At 42.2% G+C, this 24777-nt stretch overlaps 1 protein-coding gene across 2 annotated transcripts in view; it reads left to right on the forward strand.

Moving 5' to 3' along the window:
• Positions 1–24777, forward strand: part of LOC122564275 (coagulation factor XIII A chain-like) — a 118730-nt gene that overhangs the window by 38785 nt on the left and 55168 nt on the right. For both annotated transcript variants that reach the window (XM_087978503.1, XM_087978502.1), the window contains exons 4-7: positions 3650–3838; positions 16349–16600; positions 17875–17993; positions 20854–20961. In XM_087978503.1, the coding sequence (XP_087834629.1) occupies positions 3650–3838; positions 16349–16600; positions 17875–17993; positions 20854–20961 (668 nt within the window). The remainder of the gene's footprint in view (positions 1–3649; positions 3839–16348; positions 16601–17874; positions 17994–20853; positions 20962–24777) is intronic.

Here is a 24777-nt window from a genome sequence, read left to right on the forward strand (position 1 = left end):
GAAAGAGGTCAAGGTGAGGGTGATAGGTCAGACTGGGGTGGGGGCGGAGAGGTCAGGAAGAAGATTGCAGGTTAGGAAGGCGGTGCTGAATTCGATGGATTTGACTGAGACAGGGTGGGGGGAGGGGAAATGAGGAAACTGGTGAAATCCGAGTCATCCCTTGTGGTTGGAGGGTTCCTAGGCGGAAGATGAGGCGTTCTTCCTCCAACCGTCGTTTTGTTGTGGTCTGACGATGGAGGAGTCCAAAGACCTGCATATCCTTGGTGGAGTGGGAGGGGGAATTGAAATGTTGAGCTACAGGGTGGTTGGGTTGGTTGGTCCGGGTGTCCCAGAGGTGTTCTCTGAAACGCTCCGCAAGTAGCCGGCCTGTCTCCCCAATATAGAGGAGGCCACATCGGTTGCAGAGGATGCAATAGATGATGTGTGTGGAGGTGCAGGTGAATCTGTGGCGGATATGGAATCCATATCCGCCACAGATTCACCTGCACCTCCACACACATCATCTATTGCATCCTCTGCAACCGATGTGGCCTCCTCTATATTGGGGAGACAGGCCGGCTACTTGCGGAGCGTTTCAGAGAACACCTCTGGGACACCCGGACCAACCAACCCAACCACCCTGTGGCTCAACATTTCAATTCCCCCTCCCACTCCACCAAGGATATGCAGGTCTTTGGACTCCTCCATCGTCAGACCACAACAAAACGACGGTTGGAGGAAGAACGCCTCATCTTCCGCCTAGGAACCCTCCAACCACAAGGGATGACTCGGATTTCACCAGTTTCCTCATTTCCCCTCCCCCCACCCTGTCTCAGTCAAATCCATCGAATTCAGCACCGCCTTCCTAACCTGCAATCTTCTTCCCGGCCTCTCCGCCCCCACCCCAGTCTGACCTATCACCCTCACCTTGACCTCTTTCCACCTATCACATTTCCGACGCCCCTCCCCCAAGTCCCTCCTCCCCACCTTTTATCTTAGCCTGCTGGACAAACTTTCCTCATTCCTGAAGAAGGGCTTATGCCCGAAACGTCGATTCTCCTGTTCCCTGGATGCTGCCTGACCTGCTGCGCATTTCCAGCTCTGATCTCCAGCATCTGCAGACCTCACTTTCTCCCCATTCTCTTTCAGCCTAACCTATGGAAATGGGGTTTAATTTGATTGTACAATTACTGTTTTAGAATTCTGCATGTTTGTCCTACGTAACACATTTCCATCAAGTTACAGAGGCAAGGCAGCATTACTCCAGAATGTTTCTCATAGACGCAATCCTTTTGGGGCTGTTATTTTTAAGGCTAATTCATAATTGATGTGCAAAAGAACAAAGATATTTCCATTAATATATATGAGACTTCACATTTGCACATTTTCTATTGTTCAGAAAACCATCTTAAAGTGCTTAGCTTGCACAGCTGATGTGTTCTAATTCAGCAGCCGTCCTCTGACTGATTGTTAAATTGGTGCTTTGTTATGGCGACAGAGCCAGCAAGCTATTTCCCCAGAGAGGGACTGAGCTTTATGAAACAACTATTGCAGCTAAAATGGTTCTAGTCGGCAGCTACAATTATCTTTGAAGAACAAAAATGCCATGTCTGCCAAACATACAATTCTAAAGCATGGTGAATATTTCAGATATAACCTCTGGAGTAACATTTGTATAAAACAAAATTCAGAATTGAGTTCAGCTTCAAACATGTGCTATGTATATAACCGTATTACTGCTCTCATTTTGAATCTGTCAAAGCATTTGATATAGATGTGTTTTTATTTCTTCTCATAAAGAGAGACGCTGTTTATATAAGAAACAGTAAAAAGTGAAACTGACCGTGTTAAATATTTCTGCTGCTAAGCACTCAAACGTTTTCAAGATATGATGTTTACATCGAAATTGCTGTCATGCACATTAGTGGACTGAAAATTCAAAATGTATGAAACCTTATGTGCTGAGTTTGTGAATTGATGATATTATGAGGATGTTGCCAGGGTTGGAGGGTTTCAGCTACAGGGAGAGGCTGAACAGGCTGGGGCTGTTTTTCCTGGAGCGTTGGAAGCTGAGGGGTGACCTTATAGAGGTTTATGAAATCATGAGGGGCATGGATAGGGTAAATAGACAAGGTTTTTGCCCTACGATAGGGGAGTCCAAAACTAGAAGGCATAGTTTAAGGGGAGAGGGGAAAAATTTAAAAGGAACCTAAGGAGCAACGTTTTCATGCAGAGGGTGGTGCGTGTATGGAATGAGCTGCCAGAGGAAGTGGTGGAGACTGGTACAATTACAACATTTAAAAGGCATCTGGATGGGTATATGAATAGGAAGGGTTTAGAAGGATATGGGCCAATTGCTGGCAAATCAGACTAGATTAATTTAGGATATCTGGTCGGCATGGATGAGTTGGACCGAAGGGTCTGTTTCTGTGCTGTGCACTTCTATGACTCTACACAAATCATTGTCCAATGTTTAGATTATCCTTTAGGACTTGAACCTGATACTAAGTCCATAATATGGCAAAGGTGAGGTGTATGCATATTCCTGCAGGCCATTGTACCACTCACCATATTGGTGATGATGGTTCTGAGGAACACCCTGCAAAGGAGGAAATGAGGTGTTTAAATTGGGGTTGAATACTTCTCTCAGGATACATTCTCAATTTTCAAACACCCCATACCCTTGCTGAACTTGCACAAGGTGCTGATCAGAAAAGAGGTGTGGGGGGTGGGGGGGGGCTCTGTACTGATCCACATGTGAGCTGGAAAGAGAAGGAGAGCTCGTTCCAATTCCATGCTGCTCTCTTCCCACCCCATCCTCCTCTCTGCCCTCTCAACTTGTGTGTTGCAATGGGAATGAAATGGAAAGCCATTAACAACAACACTATCTTAACATAAAAATGTGCTTTTATCCAGACTTACAGCATGTTTTTATCATGTATACAAACAATGTTATAAAAGCTTAAAGTTGCATAAGAGCTTTATAAACGCTGGTATGTATTATGAACATACTTGCAATTAGCAAATGCATTAAAGCATTTTCATGCAGAAATATTAAAAAGAGATTGGCAATGTTAACCATCTGAAGCAAAAATAGATTGTTTGAAGCTCTACAACGTATTGAGAAGCATTTGTGGGAGAAAGATTGGAGGGTGGCTTGGGGGTCAGTACTTCAGTCTCACAGGGACCCCGGATTGGATTCCAGCCTGGGGTGACTCTCTGGATGGAGTTTGCACATTATCTCTGCGCAGACTTCCTCCGGGTGATCAGGTTTCCTCCTACAGTCTGAAAGGTTGTGAAGTTGTCCTGTGGTGTCCAGGAATGTGCGGGTTAGGTGGACTAGCCATGAGAAGTGCAGGGTTACAGGGATTGGAGAATCATTGGGCCAAATGGCCTCTTTTTGCACTGTGTGAACTATATGATTTATAATGTAGTGGAACTGATGGGGGGTAAAACAATTGAAATCTGTATAAAATGTACTGACCAGCTTGTATGCTTCCAGTGTTTCTGCTTTCAATAATTGTACTTAATGCTGCACTCCATTTTAAAAAGGATGACTTGAAGAGAGAACTATCTCGCCCTGAATGAATTAAAAACAAAGTGCAGTGCATATAAAAATAACTCAACTGGCTGACAAAGAATTTACATTTTATTTTTGTTTCCATTAAAGCGTTTCTGGAGATATGGAGCGTTGACGTTCACCCAAATCCAGATGACATTAACAGGAGGCAGCATCATACAGCGCTCTATGATTGCAGCAACCTTATTGTGAGACGTGGTCAGCCTTTCCAAATCACCATCACTGTCAACCGAGCAATCGATTTGGAAAAAGACAAGCTGTGGATTGAGTTTTTGATTGGTGAGTACGTTGACAGAGGGAGCTTGTGTAACATGTTCAGATCAGTGCGTGTGCACCAGAATTCCCTTTGGTTGCTGAAGACAGAGGGAGATTATGTGACTCTTGCTGTGAATTATCGTCAGTTCTCAGCCGTACTGTCGATATTCGAGGTGTTGAATGCAGCATTGGTTGGCTGGATTCTCCCAAAGTTAAAGCCGGCACGCATTGAAACGTCTTGGGGAAGGCAGAGCTCAGGGAGAATTGACCTATTGGGTAACCGATGGCAAATGGAGGGGCAATTATGAACATAGGAGCAAGGTTCAAGCTGAGGTCATTCAGCCCTACCAACCTGCTCCGCTATTCAATAAGATCGTGGCTGATCTGATTTTATCTTCAACTTTACATTCCTGTACATCCCTGATAGTCTTGCAACCCCTTGGTAGTCGAGAATCAATCTAGCACTGTCTTAAAAATATTGGAGGATTCTGCATCGACTACCGTTGAGGATGGGAATTCCAAAGTTGTAAGGAGAAAGTGAAGTGCTGGATAATAATTGAAAGTAAATGTCATGCAGTAACATGTCACGAAACTGGGGCAATTACTTCCGCCAGCATTTTGTTTGCTGATTTTCGATATTATAATTTTAGGGTGCAGCTATATCTGAGCTTGCCAAACCTGCAGCTTTATATTCGAATCCCTGGGAACTGAACATTCATTTGCAGGACCCTTCCTTGAGCAACGCAGGGAGCAAAGACATAAAGAAAACCTGCAGGACATTAAAATCAACATTTCTTATTTTTTAATATCTTTATTGGATTGGAGCTGTGAAAATAATTGTTATGGGGCAATGACAATGACATGTCATAGAACATAGAACATTACAGCACAGGAACAGGCCCTTCAGCCCACCAGGTCTGTGCCAACCACGACTTGGCACCAAATGTCCTTGGAGGGAAATCTGCCATCCTTAGCTGGTCTGGCCTACTTGTGAATCCAGACTTACAGTGATGTGATTGACTTTTAAATGTCCTCTGAAGTGGTCTAGCAAGCGACTCAGTTCAAAGGTAATTATAAATGGACCACATACACAGTCCCCCTCCCTATCTCTGCCCTCCCCAACCTCTCCCCTAACTTCCTGGGCTATTAGACTTCTGCTGCCATCCCCCCCATCCCCTCTTCTCCAACCCCCCCATCCTCCCTGGAGTCATCCTGTTCACTGATTCTGGAGCTGCTCCCCGGACTTCGGTTGTGGATAGAAGGTATGAGTGAGTGAGAATGAGGTTAAGAGAGTGAGGGTGAGTGACAGATGAACTCAGGAAGTGGTGGAGGCTAGTACAGTTACAACATTTAAACGGCATCTGGATGGGTATATGAATAGGAAGAGTTTGGAGGGATATGGGCCAAATGCTGGCAGATGGGACTAGATCAGATTGGGATGTCTGGTCAGCACAGACAAGTTGGACCCGAGGGTCTGTTTCTGTGCTGAATGACTTGAAGTAAATAAGTCGTGCGAACAGTAACTCTCAGCACAATCTGGTTCAATCAAAACCAGAGGGGAAAACAGTGAAAGGTGACAGTGTTTAACTTTTAAAAAAGGCCAATTCATTATTCAAAATGAAACATCGGTTGATTGAGATACAGAAAATACATTCTTACAAGAAGGAAAGGAAGAAAAGCAAAAGCTGGAGATGCCCTGGAGGATTAGAGAACTTAAAAATAAGACATGATAAGAAGGCGTATAATAATGCCAGAGCCCTAATAGAAAATCAAACAGAGCCTAGAAAATATGGATGGAAATCAGTATCTGTATGCATTGCCAATCAAGTGGGCTGCTTTGGAAGGTGTTGAGTTTTCTTGAATGCTGCTGGAACTGCATTCCTCCAGGCAAATGGAGCATATTCTTCCCGTATCACACTCCTGAGTTGTGTTTTGTAGATGGCTGTGGGGATTGGGAAGTGCATCGCTTGCCAGGGAATGTTCAGCCTGTGACCTCCTCCAGTAGTTCTGGCATTGATGTGGTTGGTCCAGTTGAGTTTCTGGTCCATGACGGTTAGGTCCACAACACCGCTGTAAAGAGGTCCTGTGGAGATGTCCCAGAGTTATGAAAAGAGAGTTAATGGAAGTGCAGAGGTGGGTTCAGATAGAAAAATACATATTTTCAGAGTATCAATGAAAGGGGGAAATACTAATTGAACCCTTTGTATCAGATTCTATAAAGAAATGTGATAATGGGACACAGGAGGAGATGTGATTTGGCTGACCATAGATAAAGATGTAGAAATGAAGAAATTAATGTATTTCTCATGGTAATATTATAAGGTGTCATGGCTTGTATGATATGAACATTAGTGAAATCAGGGAGGAAGTATCTGAGACTCCGATAATAATCTGTCAGACATCTCTGGGTTTGGAAGTTGTGCCAGAGGACTGAAATATTGCCATGAAATATCTTTGTTCAGGTAAGTAGGAAGGAATACACGAAGTCATCACGGATCTGTCAGCCTAACATCAGGAGTTACAACTTTCTACAGACCATAGAATAGAATAAATAAATATTTAGAATTCTTAAAAACAAGCAGCACAGTTTTGTAAAAGTAAAATTGTGCCTGAAAAGCGTCATAGAGTTCATAGAATCATAGAGATGTACAGCACAGAATCAGACCCTTCAGTCATAGAGTCATAGAGATATACAGCACAGAAACAGACCCTTCAGTCATAGAGTCATAGAGATGTACAGCACAGAAACAGACCCTTCAGTCCAACTAGTCCATGATGACCAAATATCCTAACCCAAATCTAGTTCACCGCAGTACCCGGCCCATATCCCTCCAAACCCTTCCTATTCATGTATCCATCCAAATGTCTTTTAAATGTTGCAATTGTACTAACCATTTCCTCTGGCAGCTCATTCCATACACGTATCACCCTCTGCGTGAAAAAGTTGCCCCTTGGGTCTCTTTTATATCTTTCCCCTCTCACTCTAAACCAATGTATTCAGTTCTGGTCTGCCCCACCCCAGGGAAAAGACTTTGTCTATTTATCCTATCCATGCCCCTCTTGATTTTATAAACCTCTATGAGGTCACCCCTCAGCATCCAACGCTCCAGAGAAAACAGCCCCACCTGTTAACCTCTCCCTATAGCTCAAACCCTCCAACCCTGGCAACATTCTGGTAAATCTTTTCTGAACCCTTTCAAGTTTCACAACATTCTTCCGAAAGGAAGGAAACCAGAATTGCACGCAATATTCCAAAAATGGCCTAACCAATGTCCTGTACAGCCATAACATGACCTCCCAACTCCTGTACTCAATACTCTGACCAATAAAGGAAGGCACACCAAACACCTTCTTCACTATCCTATCTACCTGCAACTCTACTTTCAAGGAGCTATGCACCTGCACTCCAAGGTCTCTTTGTTCAGCAACACTCCCCAGGACCTCAACATTAACTGTATAAGTCCTGCTAAGATTTGCTTTGCCAAAATGCAACACCTTGCATTTATCTGAATTAAACTCCATCTGCCACTTCTCAGGCCATTGGCCCATCTGGTCCAGATCCTGTTGTAATCTGAGGTAACCCTCTTCGCTGTCCACTACACCTCCAACTTTGGTGTTATCTGCAAACTTACTAACTGTACCTCTTATGCTCGCATCCAAATCATTAATATAAATGACAAAACGTAGTGGACCCAGCACCGATCCTTGTGGCGCTCCACTGGTCACAGGCCTCCAGTCTGAAAAACAACCATCCACCACCATCCTCTATCTTCTATCTTTGAGTCAGCTCCATATCCAAATGGCTAGTTCTCCCTTTATTCCATGAGATCTAACGTGGCTCACCAGTCTCCCATGGGGAACCTTGTCAAACGCCTTACTGAAGTCCATATAGATCATATCCACCACTCTGTCCTCAACAATCCTCTATGTTACTTCTTCAAAAAACTCAATCAAGTTTGTGAGACATGATTTCCTAGGCACAAAGCCGTGTTGACTATCCCTAATCATTCCTTGCCTTGCCAAAAACATGCACATCCTGTCACTCAGGATTCCCTCCAACAACCTGCCCACCACTGACGTCAGGCTCACCAGTCTATAGTTCCCTGACTTGTCCTTACTACCTTTCTTAAACAGTGGCACCATGTTTGCCAGCCTCCAATCTTCCGACACCTCACCTGTGACTATCGATGATACAAATATCTCAGCAAGAGGCCCAGCAATCACTTCCCTAGCTTCCCACAGAATTCTAGGGTATACTTGATCAGGTCCTGGGGATTTATCCACTTTTGTGCATTTCAGGACATTCAGTACTTCTGATAAATGCAGAAGGAGACCATTAAGTACATCCTGCCTGATGAAGGGCTTATACCCGAAACGCTGATTCTCCTGCTCTTTGGATGCTGCCTGACCTGCTGTGCTTTTCCAGCACCACACTCTCGACTCTGATTTCCAGCACTTTCTCCCATTCAGTGCATCCCACCTGGTGCTTTGAAAGACCTCTCGATTCTTTGCGTTCTCATGCTGTCTCTCGCAGGCCTGTTATTTTTGTTTCCCTTCAAGTATTGGTCTGATTTATCTCGGACGTTACATAGCTGCGCAGCCCAAATTGCAACAACTGGCTGAACGAAAATAAAAACTCACTGAGACAGTGCTGTTGTCTGTGGTTGACAGAGTTTACCATTGAGTAGTCAGTCTCCATTGTTATAAATAGACTAGTGGCTAAAAAAACCCAAACCTTGACATACATGAACAGTTGGATCCATGCAGCAGATGGACAGATACATGACTTTCTCTGCTTGTCCAGTACTTAAGGTTCAATCTCAACTTGGAAAACAGAAGTTTATGAAAACAATATAAAATATGAAGGATGGTGTGAAACCTGAAAGGGTTTCAGAAAAGATTTACAAGGATGTTGCTGGGATGGAGATCTCATGGAATAAAGGGAGAACTAGCCATTTGGATAGGGAGAGGTTGAATAAGCTAGGGCTGTTTTCCTTGGAGTGTCGGAGGCTGAGGGGTGACCTTCATAGAGGTTGATAAAATCATGAGGGACATGAATAGGGTAAATAGACAAGGTCTTTTTCCTGGGCTGGGGGAGTCCAGAACTAGAGGGCATAGGTTTAGGTTGAATGGGGAACAATACAAAAGAGGCCTAAAGGGCAATTTTTCACAGAGGGTGGTACGTAAATGGAATGAGCTGCCAGAGGAAGTGATGGTGGTTTTTGCAATTGCAACATTTAAAAGGCATCTGGATGGATATATGAATAGGAAGGGTTTGGAGAGATATGGGACAAATACTGGCAAATGGGATTAGATTAATTTAAGATATCTGATCGGCATGGATGAGTTGGACTGAAGGGTCTACTTCCATGCTGTACATTTGTATGCCTCTCTGACTGTACGTCAATCTAGTTTTGAGTGACCAATTATAGGAAGATGTGAAATCTATTGAAATTGTACGTCAGAGATCTTCTAAATTCAAAACATAACAAGAGCTTTATTGATGAAGAGAAACTGGGGTCATTTTTACTGGAACAGTGAATTTTAGTATTTGATCTAACTGAGCTATTTCAAATGGAAGTTTTTGATGAGGTAAACCAGAGAAAATGATTTCCATGGGCAAGCATGGGTAAGTACAGAGTAAAAGTTTCAACATGAAAAAAAGAAATTGAAAGGTTTTTTTTATATATGCAGAAAGTTACTAGGGCATCGAATACTTCACTAGGAACAGTGGTGAAAGCAGAGGCATAATAGCTTCTAAAAGGGAAGTGAATAAATATTTGAAGAAGAAGAATTTAGGTCAATAATCTTGTATCATTCCCAGAAGAGATTCAGGTAAATACTCAACTCATTTAGTAAAAGATGAAAGAATATATGATTCATATATTCTGTGACAGACTATGCAAATTTCAATGCTGATTAAAAAATAGAGTCTGCAAAAATCATAAAATCTACACATTGTTTTAAAAAAAATCTATTTGTTGTACAAAAATTCTTGGTACTATTGTTCTCAGTGATGTTTTTCATCAACATTTACCAAACATCATTACATGTCAACATCTCCCTTTTGCCTTTTCTTTCGCAATGCAGTTCCCAGCTCTGGCCACAAGTTGTCTCCCCAGAGCAATGTTTCTGGGAGTCTCTTCCCAACTCTGGTCAAAAACAATGGGTTGATTTTAGTTAAAAGTAAAAAAAGGGTCAAGATGAACTAATGGACCTATTTTATTGTAATATTTCCAAGCTGTATAAAACTTCAGTGAGGCTACATATGGAGTATTGTGTGCAATTCTGGTCGCCACACTGTAGGAGGGAAATGGAGGCTTTGGAGAGATGCAAAAGAGGTTTACCAGAATGTTGCCTGGATTGGAGTGTATTAGCTGTAAGGAGAGTTTGGAAAAACTTGGATTGTTTTCACAAGAGCATTGGAGGCCTGATAGAAATATATAAAATAATGTTAAAAAATCACACAACACCAGGTTATAATCCAACAGGTTTATTTGGAAGCACTAGCTTCTTTATCAGATGGTTGTGGAGTATAAGATCATAAGACACAGAATTTATAGCAAAATTTTACTGTGTAATGTAACTGAAATTATATATGGAAAAAGACCTGGTCTGAAAAGAAAGGTTACATCACACTGTAAACCTTTGCTATAAATTCTGTGTCTTACCATCTTATACTCCACAACCACCTGATGAAGGAGCAGCGCTCCGAAAGCTAGTGCTTCCAATTAACCTTGGTGTTGTGTGGTTTTTTTTTACTTTGTACACTCAGTCCAAAACCGGCACCTCCAAATTATAAAATAATGAGAGGCATGTATAGGTTGGATAGTCAGAGTCTTTTTCCCAGGGTGGAAATGGCAAATACTAGGGAGCAGAGGTATAAAGTGAGAGGGGAAAAGTTTAAAGGAGATGTGTGAGGCAAGTTTTGTTTTGCACAGAGGGTAACAGGTGCCTGGAATGCAGTGCCTGCAGAGGTGGTAGAAGCAGATAGGATAGCAGTGGTTAAGAGGCAGTTGAACAGATCGATGGACATGCAGGGAATAGAGGGATATGGACCACGTGCAGAGATTGGTTAAGAATGGCAACATGTTCAGCACAGACATGGTGGGCCAAATGGCCTATATCTATGCTGTACTGCTGGATGTTCCATGTTTAAGTAAGATAACCCAACAGAAAAATGTTCATTTTATCTCATGTTTTTAACCTGATTGTAACTGATGGTACTGTCAGGCTGTTTGATATTAGCACTGGAACGTGAGTGAGGTGGCACTGTTACTCCAGTACTATGGACAGAGTTAGCACAGAGTTAGATGTTGCATAGTTACCCCAACATTTCGTTGCTTAGACGCACAGGTGAGGGGAAGGGGACCCACTCTCCTCCACTCAACAAAACCCTGAGTTCAAATCCCGACAGCAGACCTCCTGCTTTATTGCTGCCTCCCACTCACCTTAACACAAGACTTTCCTTAAGTGGCCCGAAGGATTATTTAAATTAGCTTCAGGAGTCCATTAATATCTAAAAGCAGAGGTTGTTGCACTGATTAAAACCATGCAGGCTTGGTTTCAAAATGTCGTCTGAATTGGAGATTCCTTTCCACATTGTTTACTCTGTAAGAGCCTCAGTAAGGACAAAACTGTGCACTTTTATTTGGTTGTATATGAACAGTAGAAACTGTAGATTATCCAACTGCAAAAAGCCTTTGTGCTTTCACAAGAAGGCCCTAACTAGTTCCTAGGATGTTCAAAATCAAAGTCACTCGCCCTCAGTTTTGTGAGGAGCAGTGTTTGTGGAGGATATACCACACAAGGTTGTCACAGAACAGCAATGCAGGTCTTAGGACATACAACATTCATCATTCATCATCATTCTTTATACATTTATTTTATTCATTCATGTGATGTGGGTGTCACTAACTGGACCAACGTTTATTACCCGTCCCTGGTGGTAATTCACGTTCTGAAGAAGGGTCCCTCGACCCGACTCACCTTTCTCTCTCCACAGAGATGCTGAGTTTCACCAACCCATTTCTGATTTTGTTTCAGATTTCCAGCATCCGCAGTTCTTTGGTTTTTTTTCTTCAGTAGATTTGATTTGTTTTTAATCAAAGTGTTTGCTCACATTGTAGCCCCCTTTCAAGGCAAGTGGGCATTGAATTCTGGTCACCTCGCCTAGAGATAAGGAAGCTATCACCATTAGACAACAGCCCCAAGTTGGTTTTAGGACTGAACACATATAAGGTTCAGAATGGGAAAGCTCAGCAAGGTTTCCTTCCATTCGCAAACCAATGGTATTTGAACACATGTCGCATTGAGACTATTAGTCCACCCACGTAGTTTACTAGACCAGCAGCACACCCAGTTCACCGCCATATCAGGGAGGCAGTTTTGCATATTCGATCTTCTAGAATCCCTACAGTGTGTAAAACATGCCCTCCGGCCCAACAAATCCACACTGACCCTACAAAGAGTAACCCACCCAGACTCATCCCCCTACCCTGTATTTACCCCTGACCTAACCTACACATCTCTGAACACTTTGGGTAATTTATCATGGCTAATTCATCTGACCTGCACATCTTTTGGACTGTGGGAGGAAACCGGAGCACCTGGAGGAAACCCACGCAGACATGGGGAGAATGAGCAAACTCCACACAGTCAAAAACAAAATATCAGGAGGCAAATATCACGTTTTAATCAACTATCTGGACATGACATGCTACATCTCCACGTAGGATTTGAACCTGGAATCTAGACAATTATAACAGGAACAAATATCTCCGAAAATCAGCCTGGTTAACTGATTTTCTTTCCGATTCAACACGCGATGCAATATAAATTACTCGTCTTGCTGCCATCATGAAACAATTTGCAGAGTAAATCTTGCAGACAGATGCCACATAAAGCTATCTTTAAGAAGTCATGCACACTCGGAACAAGTGACTTCATGTTTTGGGTATGCAGTAAACAAACCTTATGAAGAAAATAATTTATATAACACACAAACCATCTGTGCGTTGTTATTGAGCTGGCTGAAACTGCTCTTGGAATACATAAAATCAATCGTGGTAATGTCTCTGTCTTTGGTCCAGGAGGCCTCGGTTGAAGGCCTACTTCTAATGGTGTGTCATAACATCTCTGAACTGGTTAATTAGAAACAAAATCAGCTTAATGCGCATCATCTGGGTGGCACCAGGTTGAAATGGCTGTGGAGGGACTGAGGATGATGATTGCTGCTTTGTCCAAGACAGGAATTGGATTCTGGTGTTAATTGTTATTAAGTACCGAGTGCACTGAATTCAAGCAGTTATGTATCACATGATGCTCCTGTGAACTGGCTTCTTCAAATCAGCCAAGTTCCCGCCTCTAAGGAGCCTTAATATTCATTTTTACTGGAGCTTTGTTTCATTGCTGTCAGCTCTTGGTGGTCAGTGCCAGTAGGGAAGAGAAGCAGCAGCAGAGATGGGATGTCTACTTACCCGCAATAGCACCTTCGAAACCCACAACCTCCACCGCTCAGAAGGACAAGGGTAAGAGGTGAATGGGAATAGCACCGACCTGCAGACACCTGTCCAAGCCACACATCATCTTGATGTGGAAATGTATCATTGTTCCTTCATTGTATGGCTGAGTGAAAAATCTCAAACAGCAACACAGTGGGATTACCTACACCATTACCTACCTATGCCCTGGTTGAAGACCCAGCACATTCTTGGGGCAATTGGGGATCAGCAAGAAATGCCATTATTGCCAGCGATGCTCGTAACCCATGACTGAATAAAAATAAAAAGACACCAAAGGTACACTGTCTTTACTCATTAATCAGCAGTTCCAGGTAAAGCTTCCAAGCTGCAGGAAAAATGCACAGGAACTTTCTGAATGCGCTATCTGTATCAAGATAGAGACCTGACTCTGAGTTGGTCAAGTCATTCCAGCTGCAGAATATGTGAAATAGCATTTTTTATACTTCCAGTTCTTGTAAGGCAGCTGCAGTGGTATCCACTGATTTGCAATCAATGGTTCATTAAACAACCAAAAAGTAGTTTAGTCAGGAGGATCAAAGCATTTGATCACCAAACACCCTGATTGACAACATCAGCATGATGGAGCTGTCTAACTCCACCAGATTCTTGTCTTTCCCACAAAAAAGTGATTGGTCACACACACACATCTGCTACCCACCACACCTCCCCTCTATCCAATATAATTGTTTAAATGAGCAGAAAGCATTCATACTCAACCAATGAGCAAATGATTTGAGATTAATTCACCATTATCTAGACAATGCCAACTTCTCCATCAGTACCCACAGGATTTAACTTTGTGATAGTCCCCTGTGCCAGGCTTGCATGTAGACCAAGGTAGGATGGTTGTTGGAAATTAAAACTGTGTACTCGTTTCACACTGTGGAGGCTTCACACCCGAAGTAAAGATGGAGAATGCTGAAAATACTCTAGTAGCATCGGTAGAGAGAGAGAAACAGCCTTAAAATTTCAAGTTTGTGATCTTTTATCAGAGTTCTGAATAGGTCACTGATCAGAGATGTTAACTCCCCGCCTCCTTGATTCTCCTGAATGTCAGAAATCTAAGACCCATGCAACCACCAAGATGATTATTGGGCACAGTATTGAGAGATTACAGCAGTGCTTCAGATATAAGGTGAATACAGTGGGCATGGCCCAGAGAAGATCATTGCCATCTACTGAACAGTGCTTGATTCTTCCACATTGTAGGATTTAGCTTGAACAAACAGGAGGTCAAGTTGGCAACACTGCCAGAGCGGGTGGTAGAGAGAGAAAAGACACTGAAAATGTAAGTCCTGAAATATTGGTGTGGCCATGCAAACTGAGGCAAGACAGAAATATAAGTAGTAATTTGCTTAGTACCTGAGTTAGTCCCAATAAATGGATTGAAGTCACTATCAGCAAAACTTTCTGTGCATTTACGTAGAGCCCATAGTGTGGAGACAACCTGTCCACCCTATATCAGTGTTTATACTCCCCATGAATGGATTACAGTCCTCTTTCACCCCAAAAACTTATCCTTCTATTGCTTTCTGCCTTAGCCACTTCTCTGGAGCTGAAATAAAGTGCCTTGATTGACTGTAATTTTGTTACATTTCTGCTTTTTAAAGTTGGGTTGGATAAAACTGGCCAAAGTTGGGAGCATCCATCATTCCAACTGGAACAATAAATTAAATTAAAAATTGTGCAATGATAAAAAGAACGAAAATATACCCACATAAGATAATCCCCCAGCTACATGGAGCATCAGAATCACATGGAACAAGGAGTCTGGGATAAATATTTGAAGTGTGGGAAAAATGTAGCTTGGATTGTGGGATGGAGTTTGCAGTGTAAGGTATTATGACTAATGATGTGGGTACATGTGATTTATTTAATCTTACATTGTTTATTATTATAAATGTGTTTTGCTCAACATGACCACAAAGAGGTTTGCAAGAGAATGTGCTCAAACATTTTGAAATGTTCCTACCTTAAACATAGACATTTTGCATCAATCATTGTTCTTTTTCTCTGAATATTTTCCATACTTTACAGATAGCTTTTGTTCTATAAATAAACCCCTCAGTTTTTATTGTATCTACTAATATACTTGTGTGAAAATAAATTGGTCACCATGGTCTTACCAGATCATAGACCTGCGCTCTCATGTGTGTGAGAGAGAGAGAGAGAGAGAGAAAGAGCGAGAGAGACATTTGAATTATTGTTGTCACATGTACCTAGGTACAATGAAAAGTTTTGTTTTGCATGCAGTACAGCAGATCATAACCTATAAAGACACAAAGATCATAGGGTGATTGAACAAAGTGAGGAATAAAATAACAGCTACAGAGAAGGTGCACAAAAGTAAGATCAACATTAGATTTGAAATTTGAGAGGTCTATTCAGAAGCTTAATAAATGCAGGGAAGAAGCTGTTCTTGAACGTGAAATATGTGTTGAGTGAGTGTGAGAGAGTGAGAAAAGGAGAGAAGAGAGACGCTCTTGGGGTGGTTCAGTGGTTAGAACTGTTGCCTTACAGCGTCAGGGACCCAGGTTCGATTCCAGCCTCAGGTGACAGTCTGTGTGGAGTTTGTACATTCTCCCCGTGTCTGCGTGGATTTCCTCCAGATGCTCCGGTTTCCTCTCACAATCCAAAGATGTGCAGTTCAGGTGAATTGGCCTTGCTAAATTGTCCCATAGTCGGGGTAAATATAGGGTAGGGGACTGGGTCTGGATGGATTACTCTTCTGACGGTCAGTGTGGACTTGTTGGGCTGAAGGGGCTGTTTCCATACTGTAGGGAATCTGATCTTAAAGAACTGATGGTAGTTTAACCTGAGGGTTATCAGACCTCAGGTGAGGGGGGAGGTTGAGAATGGGAGTCCTTGGTAACTTCAGTCAGTGTACGGATTGAACCCATGCTGCTAGCATCACAAACCAGCTGTCCAGTCAACTGAGCTAAATATGATCACAATGAAGTGAACCAATTGTTCTGAATTGAAACTTACTGCTTGTGGCATTTTGTTGCAGGTAGGTATCCGGATCGCACCAAAGGAACTTACATTCCGATTCTTATCAAAGAACAACTGGAGAAAGGGCAATGGGGAGCCAAAGTGGTGTCAATCTGGAACAACGCGCTTACTCTCTCGGTCATGTCATCTCCAGAGTGCATTGTGGGACGTTTCAGAATGTATGTAGCTGTGATGACTCCGTATGGGATCCGCAGAACTGTGAGAGATAAAGATACAGATATTTACATTCTCTTCAACCCTTGGTGTGAAGGTATTGCTCAATGCACCACACTATTATTACTATAAACTATTTCTTTGTGAATGCAATAAACTGTTTTAAATGGACTGTTTCATAAAATGAATCCCTTTTAAGGCTCACTTTGTTTTGAAGCTACAAGGAGTCAGTTCTCACTATACACCTTCCAATCTGCAGTATCATCCAGAAGAGGTGACAATATGGTATTTTCACAGCCTTCTGTCTGTTTTTTCCCATGATACTTCTAATAACTGGCATTAGTCATTTTTAATTATAACCAAAACTATCTAAGTTCCTTGAAACAAGAATGCTTGAGAAAGTCAGCAGGTCATGCAGCATCTATGGAGAGGAACAGAGATGACTGTTCATCTAAACTTCAGCCTTTTCTCTTTGTTCTTATTTCAGTTTTCCAGCATCTGCAATATGTTGCTTTTATAATATTATTTGTATGAACATCCTCTCCTGCCAATGAGCCTTGGCTGCTGAAAGTACACAGCAGAAACTTGGGAAAATGCCCATGCATGATTTTTTTGGATCATTAAATTTAAGTAGTTGGAAACTCGCATGTTCCTTGCACCCAGATCTTTGACATGCACCGCAGATTGTTGGGATCTACTGTGGGAGGGAAAGGGCAAAAGGTAATCCAGATATAGCACACTAGAACCAATTACAATGAGTGAGGATTAGATTATATTTTTTATTAGATTCCCTACAGTGTGGAAACAGGCTCTTCGGCACAACCAGTCCACACCAACCCTCCAAAGAGTAACCCACCCAGACCCATTTCCTTCTGACTAATGCACCTAACACTTTGGGCAATTTAGCATGGCCAATTCACCTAATCCCCACATCTTTGGAATGTGGGAGGAAACCGGAGCACTCAGAGGAAACCCACGCAGACTCAGGGAGAATGTGCAAACTCCACACAGACCGTCACCAAAGGCTGGAATCGAATCTGGGACCCTGATGCTATGAGGCAGCAGTGCTAACCACTGAGCCACCATGGTACAATTTAAACTCTGGTTCAGTTACATCTGTACATCATGAAACTTTGGCTGATAATCACACATTGGAGCAACAGTCTAGAATGAATTACTGTCTGATAATCACTCCTAGCTTCACTTTGCAATTTTCTCTGTTACACAGATGATGGTTAGTTCATTAAAGTTTTCAAAATTTTTCAGTATTAAATTGTATTTCTCAGTATTTAACACACAAAGCCTAACCTACCTTGTAAATTCTGCCTGTTTTGTTTTAAACTTCTGAATGGCACTGTTACAACAATCCAGAGGATGCTGTTTATTTGGGTAATGACGCAGAAAAAGAAGAATATGTCTTAAATGACATTGGCTGCATTTACTATGGGAAGTTCACAGAAGTGGTCTCCAGAACTTGGTTTTTTGACCAGGTATTGCTTTTATTTATCTTGTAGATAAAGTGTCTTGACTGTACTGAGCCATTCCTAATAGACATCTCCGCTCTCAAGCATTGCCAAAAGTTCATTCATATTCTAGGCAAAGAATAGATCATTGATCTGTTAAATATATTACAGAACAACCTTGATTATCCAAATGAGATCGGTGGGGAGTATTTTGTTCGGATAATTGATTGTTCGGGTAATGTTTTTAGGGGAGCTTGAGATCTTGTTCTGATAATCCAAAATTCGGATAATTGATGTTCGGATAACTGAGGTTATTCTGAATTGGGTTTTAAGTCTTGCATGTAAAGCCAAGGTTAAATTATTACCCATCTCTGCTTACCCTGAGAAGTTGCTAGCTACTTTAGAGAGCAGTCAAGAATCATGCAATGGTGTGGGATACCTTTGTCAGATCTATCTTCCTGCAGTATCTATGATTACATTTCTTTGTAAGGCAGGAATGGTGAGGCAGAGGAGTTCAGGGAATTCGAGAATATCTGTGGCAGGTAAGGTACTAGAGAAGATTCTGAGCGATAATATACACATGCATTTGGAAAAACAGGGTTTGATTAGGAGTAGTCATCATGGCTTTGTGAGTGGGAGATCATGCCTCACAAATTTGTTAGAGTTCTTTGATGAAGTGACTAGGAAGGTTGATGAGGGCAGGGCAGTAGACGCGTCTCATGGCTTTCAGTAAGGTCTTTGATAAGGTTCTACATGGTTGGCTGCTCTAGAAGGTTAGATCGCATGGAATCCAGGGCAAACTAGCAAATTAGATACACAATTGGCTTGATGGTAGGAAGCAGTGGGTAACAGTGGAAGGCTGCTTGTCCGATTGGAAGCCTGTTACTAGTGGAGTGCCTCAGGGTTCGGTGCTGGGCCCATTACTAATTGTTATCTACATCAATGATATGGATGAGAATGTATAAGGCATGATTAGTAAGTTTGCTGATGATACTAAAATAGGCAGTATCATGGATTGTGAGGAAAGCTATCAGAAATTGCAGCAGGACCTTGATCAGCTGGGGGAGTGGGCCAAGAAATGGCAAATGGAGTTTAATATAGGCACGTGTGAGGCCTTGCATTTTGGAAAGTCACATCAAGATAGGAGTTTCATGGTGAATGGTAGGCCCTTAAGGAGTGTTGTGGACCAGAGGGATCCTGGAGTTCAGGTTCACAGTTCTCTGAAAGTGGAGTCACAGATAGACAGGGCAATAAAGACTTTTGGCACACTGGCCTTCATCAGTCAGGGTATTGAGGATAGAAGTTGGGAAGTTATATTGTACAGGATGTTGGTGAGACTGCACTTGGAGCATTGTGTTCAGTTTTTGGTCATCTTTCTATAGGAAGGATATTATTAAACTGGAGAGAGTGCGGAAGAAATTTATGAGGATGTCACCAGGACTCGAGGGTCTGAGTTACAGGGAAGGTTGGACAAGTTAGGATTTCTTTCTTTAGACCATAGGAGACTGAGAAGGGACCTTATTGAGGGGTATAAGATCATGAAAGGCATGGATAGGGTGAATGTACTCAGTCTTTTTCCCCCAGGTTGGGGAATCAAGGACTAGAGGGCATCAGTTTAGGGTTAGAGGGGAAAAAATAAAAGGGAACCTGAGGGGCAACTTTTTACACAGAGGGTGGTACGCATATGGAATGAGCTGCCAGAGGAAGTGGTTGAGGCGGGTACATTAACAACATTTAAAAGGCATTTGGATAAATACATGGATAGGAAAGGATTAGAAGGAGATGGGCCAAGTGGGGTCGGCGTGGATATACGTTTTGCTCGGCATGGACCAGTTTGGGCCAAAGGGCCTGTCTCTGTGCTATAGGTCTCTATGTCTTTATAACTTGTGGCCTTGGAAATCAGAGCCATAGTGAGCAACTTTGGAGCAGTTAAAATTGGGAATGTTCAAGCATCAGAACGAAAGAAACCTCTGAGATCCAAGGGGGTATGTGGGGCTAGAGGATGGGACAGAAATTGGGAGGGGTGTAGTCATGGAAGAAAATGAAAAATAGGTTTGCAAGTTTTAAAATGAAGGCATTGCTAGATCTAGGACAAATGTATGTTAGCAATCAGCAAACAGGATGTGAGCCAAGAGTAAGCTATGACCCGCAGAGATTTGAAGGAGGTTACTTTTACAGAGGTTGCAAGATGATGAGTGGAGCATTGAAATAGTTCTGTTTTCGAAGTGATGAAGGCATGAATAAAGGGTTTGAGAGGCAGATAAGCTGAAGCAGGTACCAAGGTGGGCAATGTTCCAACTTGATTAAATAAAAAAGCAGTTAGTCATAGCAGAGAAACAGCAAAAATGCATAATTGGCAGATAATCAAGCTTTGTGCGATTCAAGAGCTGCTTTGATCTTTCAAATTAATTTCAGCCTTTCACTTAGCATTTATGATGCTGGGCACTGTTTTACATAGGGCTGTTTAGTACCAGGTGTAAATGTGGTTAAGCTTTGATGCCAAGTGATTGGTGTAAAACATTCCAAAGGCACAGGTTCGGTCCCTGTACCCTGCAATAGTTCATGGAGGTCAAACAGCCTCACCTTGCTCTGTCCTTAATGTGAAATGGTGCCTTCAAGCAATTAAACCAATCGTGTTTCTCTGGTAGAGGAGGATGTCCATTGTCTTTCATGAACAGTTACCAAGTAACTGTTTGATTTTAAACTTTATAATTAAATGTGGTTACTTATTGTTCAGTATTTGAAAAATCTCACTTATCGTACTGAACATTATGATTTTTATTTATGTTCAGAAGGTATTAATGAAACACAATATAATTATTATGCTGACATAAGTAATTGCATCTTCACTTTATAATCTTCAGTTTGTCCCCTTAATTCCATCCAGTTTGAAAGAAAGGTATTGGACACGTGTATTTACATACTGGACAGAGCACAGATGCCCTTGCAGACAAGAGGATGTCCAGTCAAAATCTCCCGAGTTGTATCTGCAATGGTGAGTTGATCTGATAGCAGGACAATAGGAATAATACTCCAGAGTCATTTCAGGAGTTAACAGAAACAGGTCTTTGGTGCAGTACTGATGGGTTCTGTGTTGTTTTGCTTAATCACAATTCATGCTTCAAGCTTCGACATAGAAAGGATATTTCCTCACGTGGGGCAATCTAGAAGGGGAGGTCACAGTTTGAGGATAAGCAGTAGCAGATTTAAAACAGAGATGAGGAGGAATTACTTCCTTCAAAGGGTTGTGAATCTGTAGAATTCATTCCTCCGGAGTGCAGTGGATGCTGGGACATTGAATAAATTTAAGAAGGAGTAAGACGGATTTTTAATTGGTATTGGGTTGAAGGGTTATGGAGACCGGGCAGGAAAGTGGACTTGAGGCGGAGATGAGATCAGCGTGATTGAGGGGCTGAATGGCCTATTCCTCCTAGATCGTATGTTCAAGTAAGCAAAGTTCTGTCTCATTTAATTTTTGTCAGATTCTGGTATTGAAGGGGCTGCACCAGACTACTTTCATCTGATTCGATTGTCCATTTTGTGCCAATCAGATGCAGTTGTAAATGTTCCCAACTGAAGCCTTTATGCGTAACTCTCTGTTTCTAGCTGTAATATATAACCATTCATATTATAATATAAAATAAGAACTAAAGGTATGCAGCATTGTTGGGAGGATTGTGATAATGATTAGCTGAAGAAGCTTTGTATGGTGTTTAAATACTGATGGGGACTGGTTAGGTTAACTGGTCTGTTCTGTGCTATACATAAATCGAACATTGACTATCAACTGAAACCCCAAAAAGAAACTGGTGTAGTCCCCTCAGGTGGCTGCAAAACATCCCATGGCAAAGTTATCCATTTCCTAATACTATTAAAGAAATATTTGGCAGGAGAGACTTGAGATTTGCTGAAGAAACACACATTCTGCCAATGCTTTTCACCTTGAACTCATCAAACAATTTGCAAGAATACCAATAAAGGAGGGTGCTGATTGATGGGCAAGTGGGCTGTGATTGGTGGAGATGTTGCCAGGAGGAGTGTAACAGCTAATGATTGACAGTTAACTGCCAGGGTTTGTTGAGATTTCAAATGAGGCTGAGTAACTCTGTGGTCAAGGTATTGCAATGAGAAGTGAGCCAGCGACTGGCTGTCAGCTGTTTGGTTGAGTGGAAACAGGCACCATGCTTTTTCTGTCTGCAAAACAAAAATATTAATACACGTAGCTTCCCTTATACATGTGTAGCACATTGCAAGCCTGATCGACAATTCAAAATATGTTATTAGTGTAATTCACACACTCAGGCTTACCTAGCAAAAGTTGTCCAATTGCTGAATGACTGCTAATGTTAGACATGGTGCAGCGGATTTTGCAAGTGTGGGTTTGTTGGGTATGGTCCATATTTGCTTGTTACAATCAATCGAAGGAATCTGCTGTTTGATACATGTGAAACAGCTACTTTCACTTGTTGCTCAAACACTCGACATACCCCACCCTCCCACGGTAATCTGAGAGAGACTGAGCACTTCTCAAGTCCAAGAGTGACTGCATAAGGAGTTTTCATGATTTATTGTGAGAAATGGTCTGTTCCGTGTAGTCTTTTCCTTCAGGATATCTTTAATGAACCCTATTTCAGCATTAAGCTTTCAGGCAGTAGCAGCATGAGTGACATTCACCACTAACAGAATGCCCAAAAGACATTCCCTATCACACACATTAGTTTTTGGTATCTGAATTGTAGTGCTGTTATGATACCAGGTATGTAGGCCATATATCCCAAAGATTAATGGATCATTTTAAACAGCATATCAAGGTGTTGACCATATCCAACCTGCCCATACTCACAGAAAGCACAATGCAGTGTCCAGCATTAACTTTTTTTCTAAAATGGATAAAATTTGTTGGATAATCTTGAGTGTGTGAAGCTTTACACTGATCGTCTGTGTATCCTTGTGTTATGATCTGCATACAAAACTTTTCATTGTACTTGGGTATATGTGACAACAGTAAATCAAATCAATTGGATTATTTATCAAGCTTGCAGTGTGACGTACTTGAATGCACTGGAAGCCACATGTGTAAGGCAACTATGATTGGATGAATGCACTGGAAATCAAGACAATCTGGATGCCGCCCATTTTATGTATCAAGGTCCTTAAGCCTGTTGGAAAATCCAACACTGAGTTTGCAGTGCGTGAAGGAAATGTGCATAAGCCAATGGTGATAGAACAAAGAAAGTTTACAGCCCAGGAACAGGCCCTTTGGCCCTCCAAGCCTGAGCCGATCCAAATCCACTATCTAAACCTCTCGCCCAATTCCTAAGCATCTGTATCCCTCTGCTCCCCACCTACTCATGCAGCTGTTCAGACACATCTTAAATTGATCTACCGTGCCTGCCCCTACTACCTCTGCTGGCAATACATTCCAGGCACCTACCACTCTCTGTGTAAAGTACTTGCTGCATGTATCCCCTTTAAACTTTTCACCTCTCACCTTGAAAGCGTGATCTCTCATTATTAAATCCTTCATCCTGGGGAAAAAAGCTTATCTCTATCTACCCTGTCTATACCCTTCATGATTTTGTAAACCTCAATCAGGTCCCCCCTCAATCTCCTTTTTTTCTAATGAAAACAATCCTAACCTACTCAACCTCTCTTCATAGCTAGCACCTTCCATATCAGGCAACGTCCTCGTAAACCTTCTCTGCACCCTCTCCAAAGCATCCACATCCTTTTGGTAATGTAGCGACCAGAACTGTACAAAGTATTCTAAATGTGGCCGAACCAATGTCTTGTACAATTTTAACATGACCTGCCAGCTCTTGTACTCAATACCTCGTCTGATGAAGGCAAGCGTACCATATGAGGAGAAAGTGAGGTCTGTAGATGTTGGAGATCAGAGCTGAAAATGTGTTGCTGGAAAAGTACAGCAGGTCAGGCAGCATCCAGGGAACAGGAGAATCGACGTTTCGGGCATAAGCCTTCCTGAAGAAGGGCTTATGCCTGAAACGTCGATTCTCCTGTTCCCTGGATGCTGCCTGACCTGCTGTGCTTTTCCAGCAACACATTTTCAGCAATCGTACCATATGCCTTCTTGACCACTCTATCCACCTGTGCAGCAACCTTCAGGGCACACTGGACCTGAACTCCCAGATCTCTCTGCTCATCAACTCTTCCCAAGGCTCTTCTGTTTATTGTATAATTCACTCTAGAATTAGACTTCCCAAAATGCATCTCCTCACATTTGCCTGGATTGGACTCCATCCTGCCACTTCTCCACCCAACTCTCCAGTCTATCTATATTCTCCTGTATTCTTTGACAGTCCCCTATTCTTTCTGCTACTCCACCAATCTTCATGTAATCTGCAAACTTGCTGATCATACCAACAGTGCCCTCTTCCAGATTATTTATGTATATCACAAACAATAGTGGCCCCAGCACTGGTCCCTGTGCAACACCACTGGTCACCTTTCTCCATTTCGAGAAACTCCTTTTAACTACTACTCTCCGTCTCCTGTTGTTCAACCAGTTCTTTATCCATAGAATGCTGAGTCTGTAATACCACACTCCCACCAGTTTTGTGACAATCCAGGGTTAATAAAGAAGATGAACAAGGCTCATTTGCAACAATGGAGGAGACAGAGAGTTACACTCTTGTGAGTGGTTGCATCATTTACTATTCAAAAACATCTGTCTCAAAAGTACAGCTTGGTTTCCTTGGTACCTTTCCAAAATGGGTTGCGGGCTGTGAAATGATTTCATTGCTAGCAACGTTTATCAGTGAATCCAAACCCATTGTCAGAAACTAGCACT

The sequence above is a fragment of the Chiloscyllium plagiosum genome, unplaced genomic scaffold, assembly GCF_037043375.1.
Source record: "Chiloscyllium plagiosum isolate Xiang-an unplaced genomic scaffold, Cpla_swu_hap1 HiC_scaffold_34, whole genome shotgun sequence".
In the NCBI taxonomy this organism is placed as follows: Eukaryota; Metazoa; Chordata; class Chondrichthyes; order Orectolobiformes; family Hemiscylliidae; genus Chiloscyllium; species Chiloscyllium plagiosum.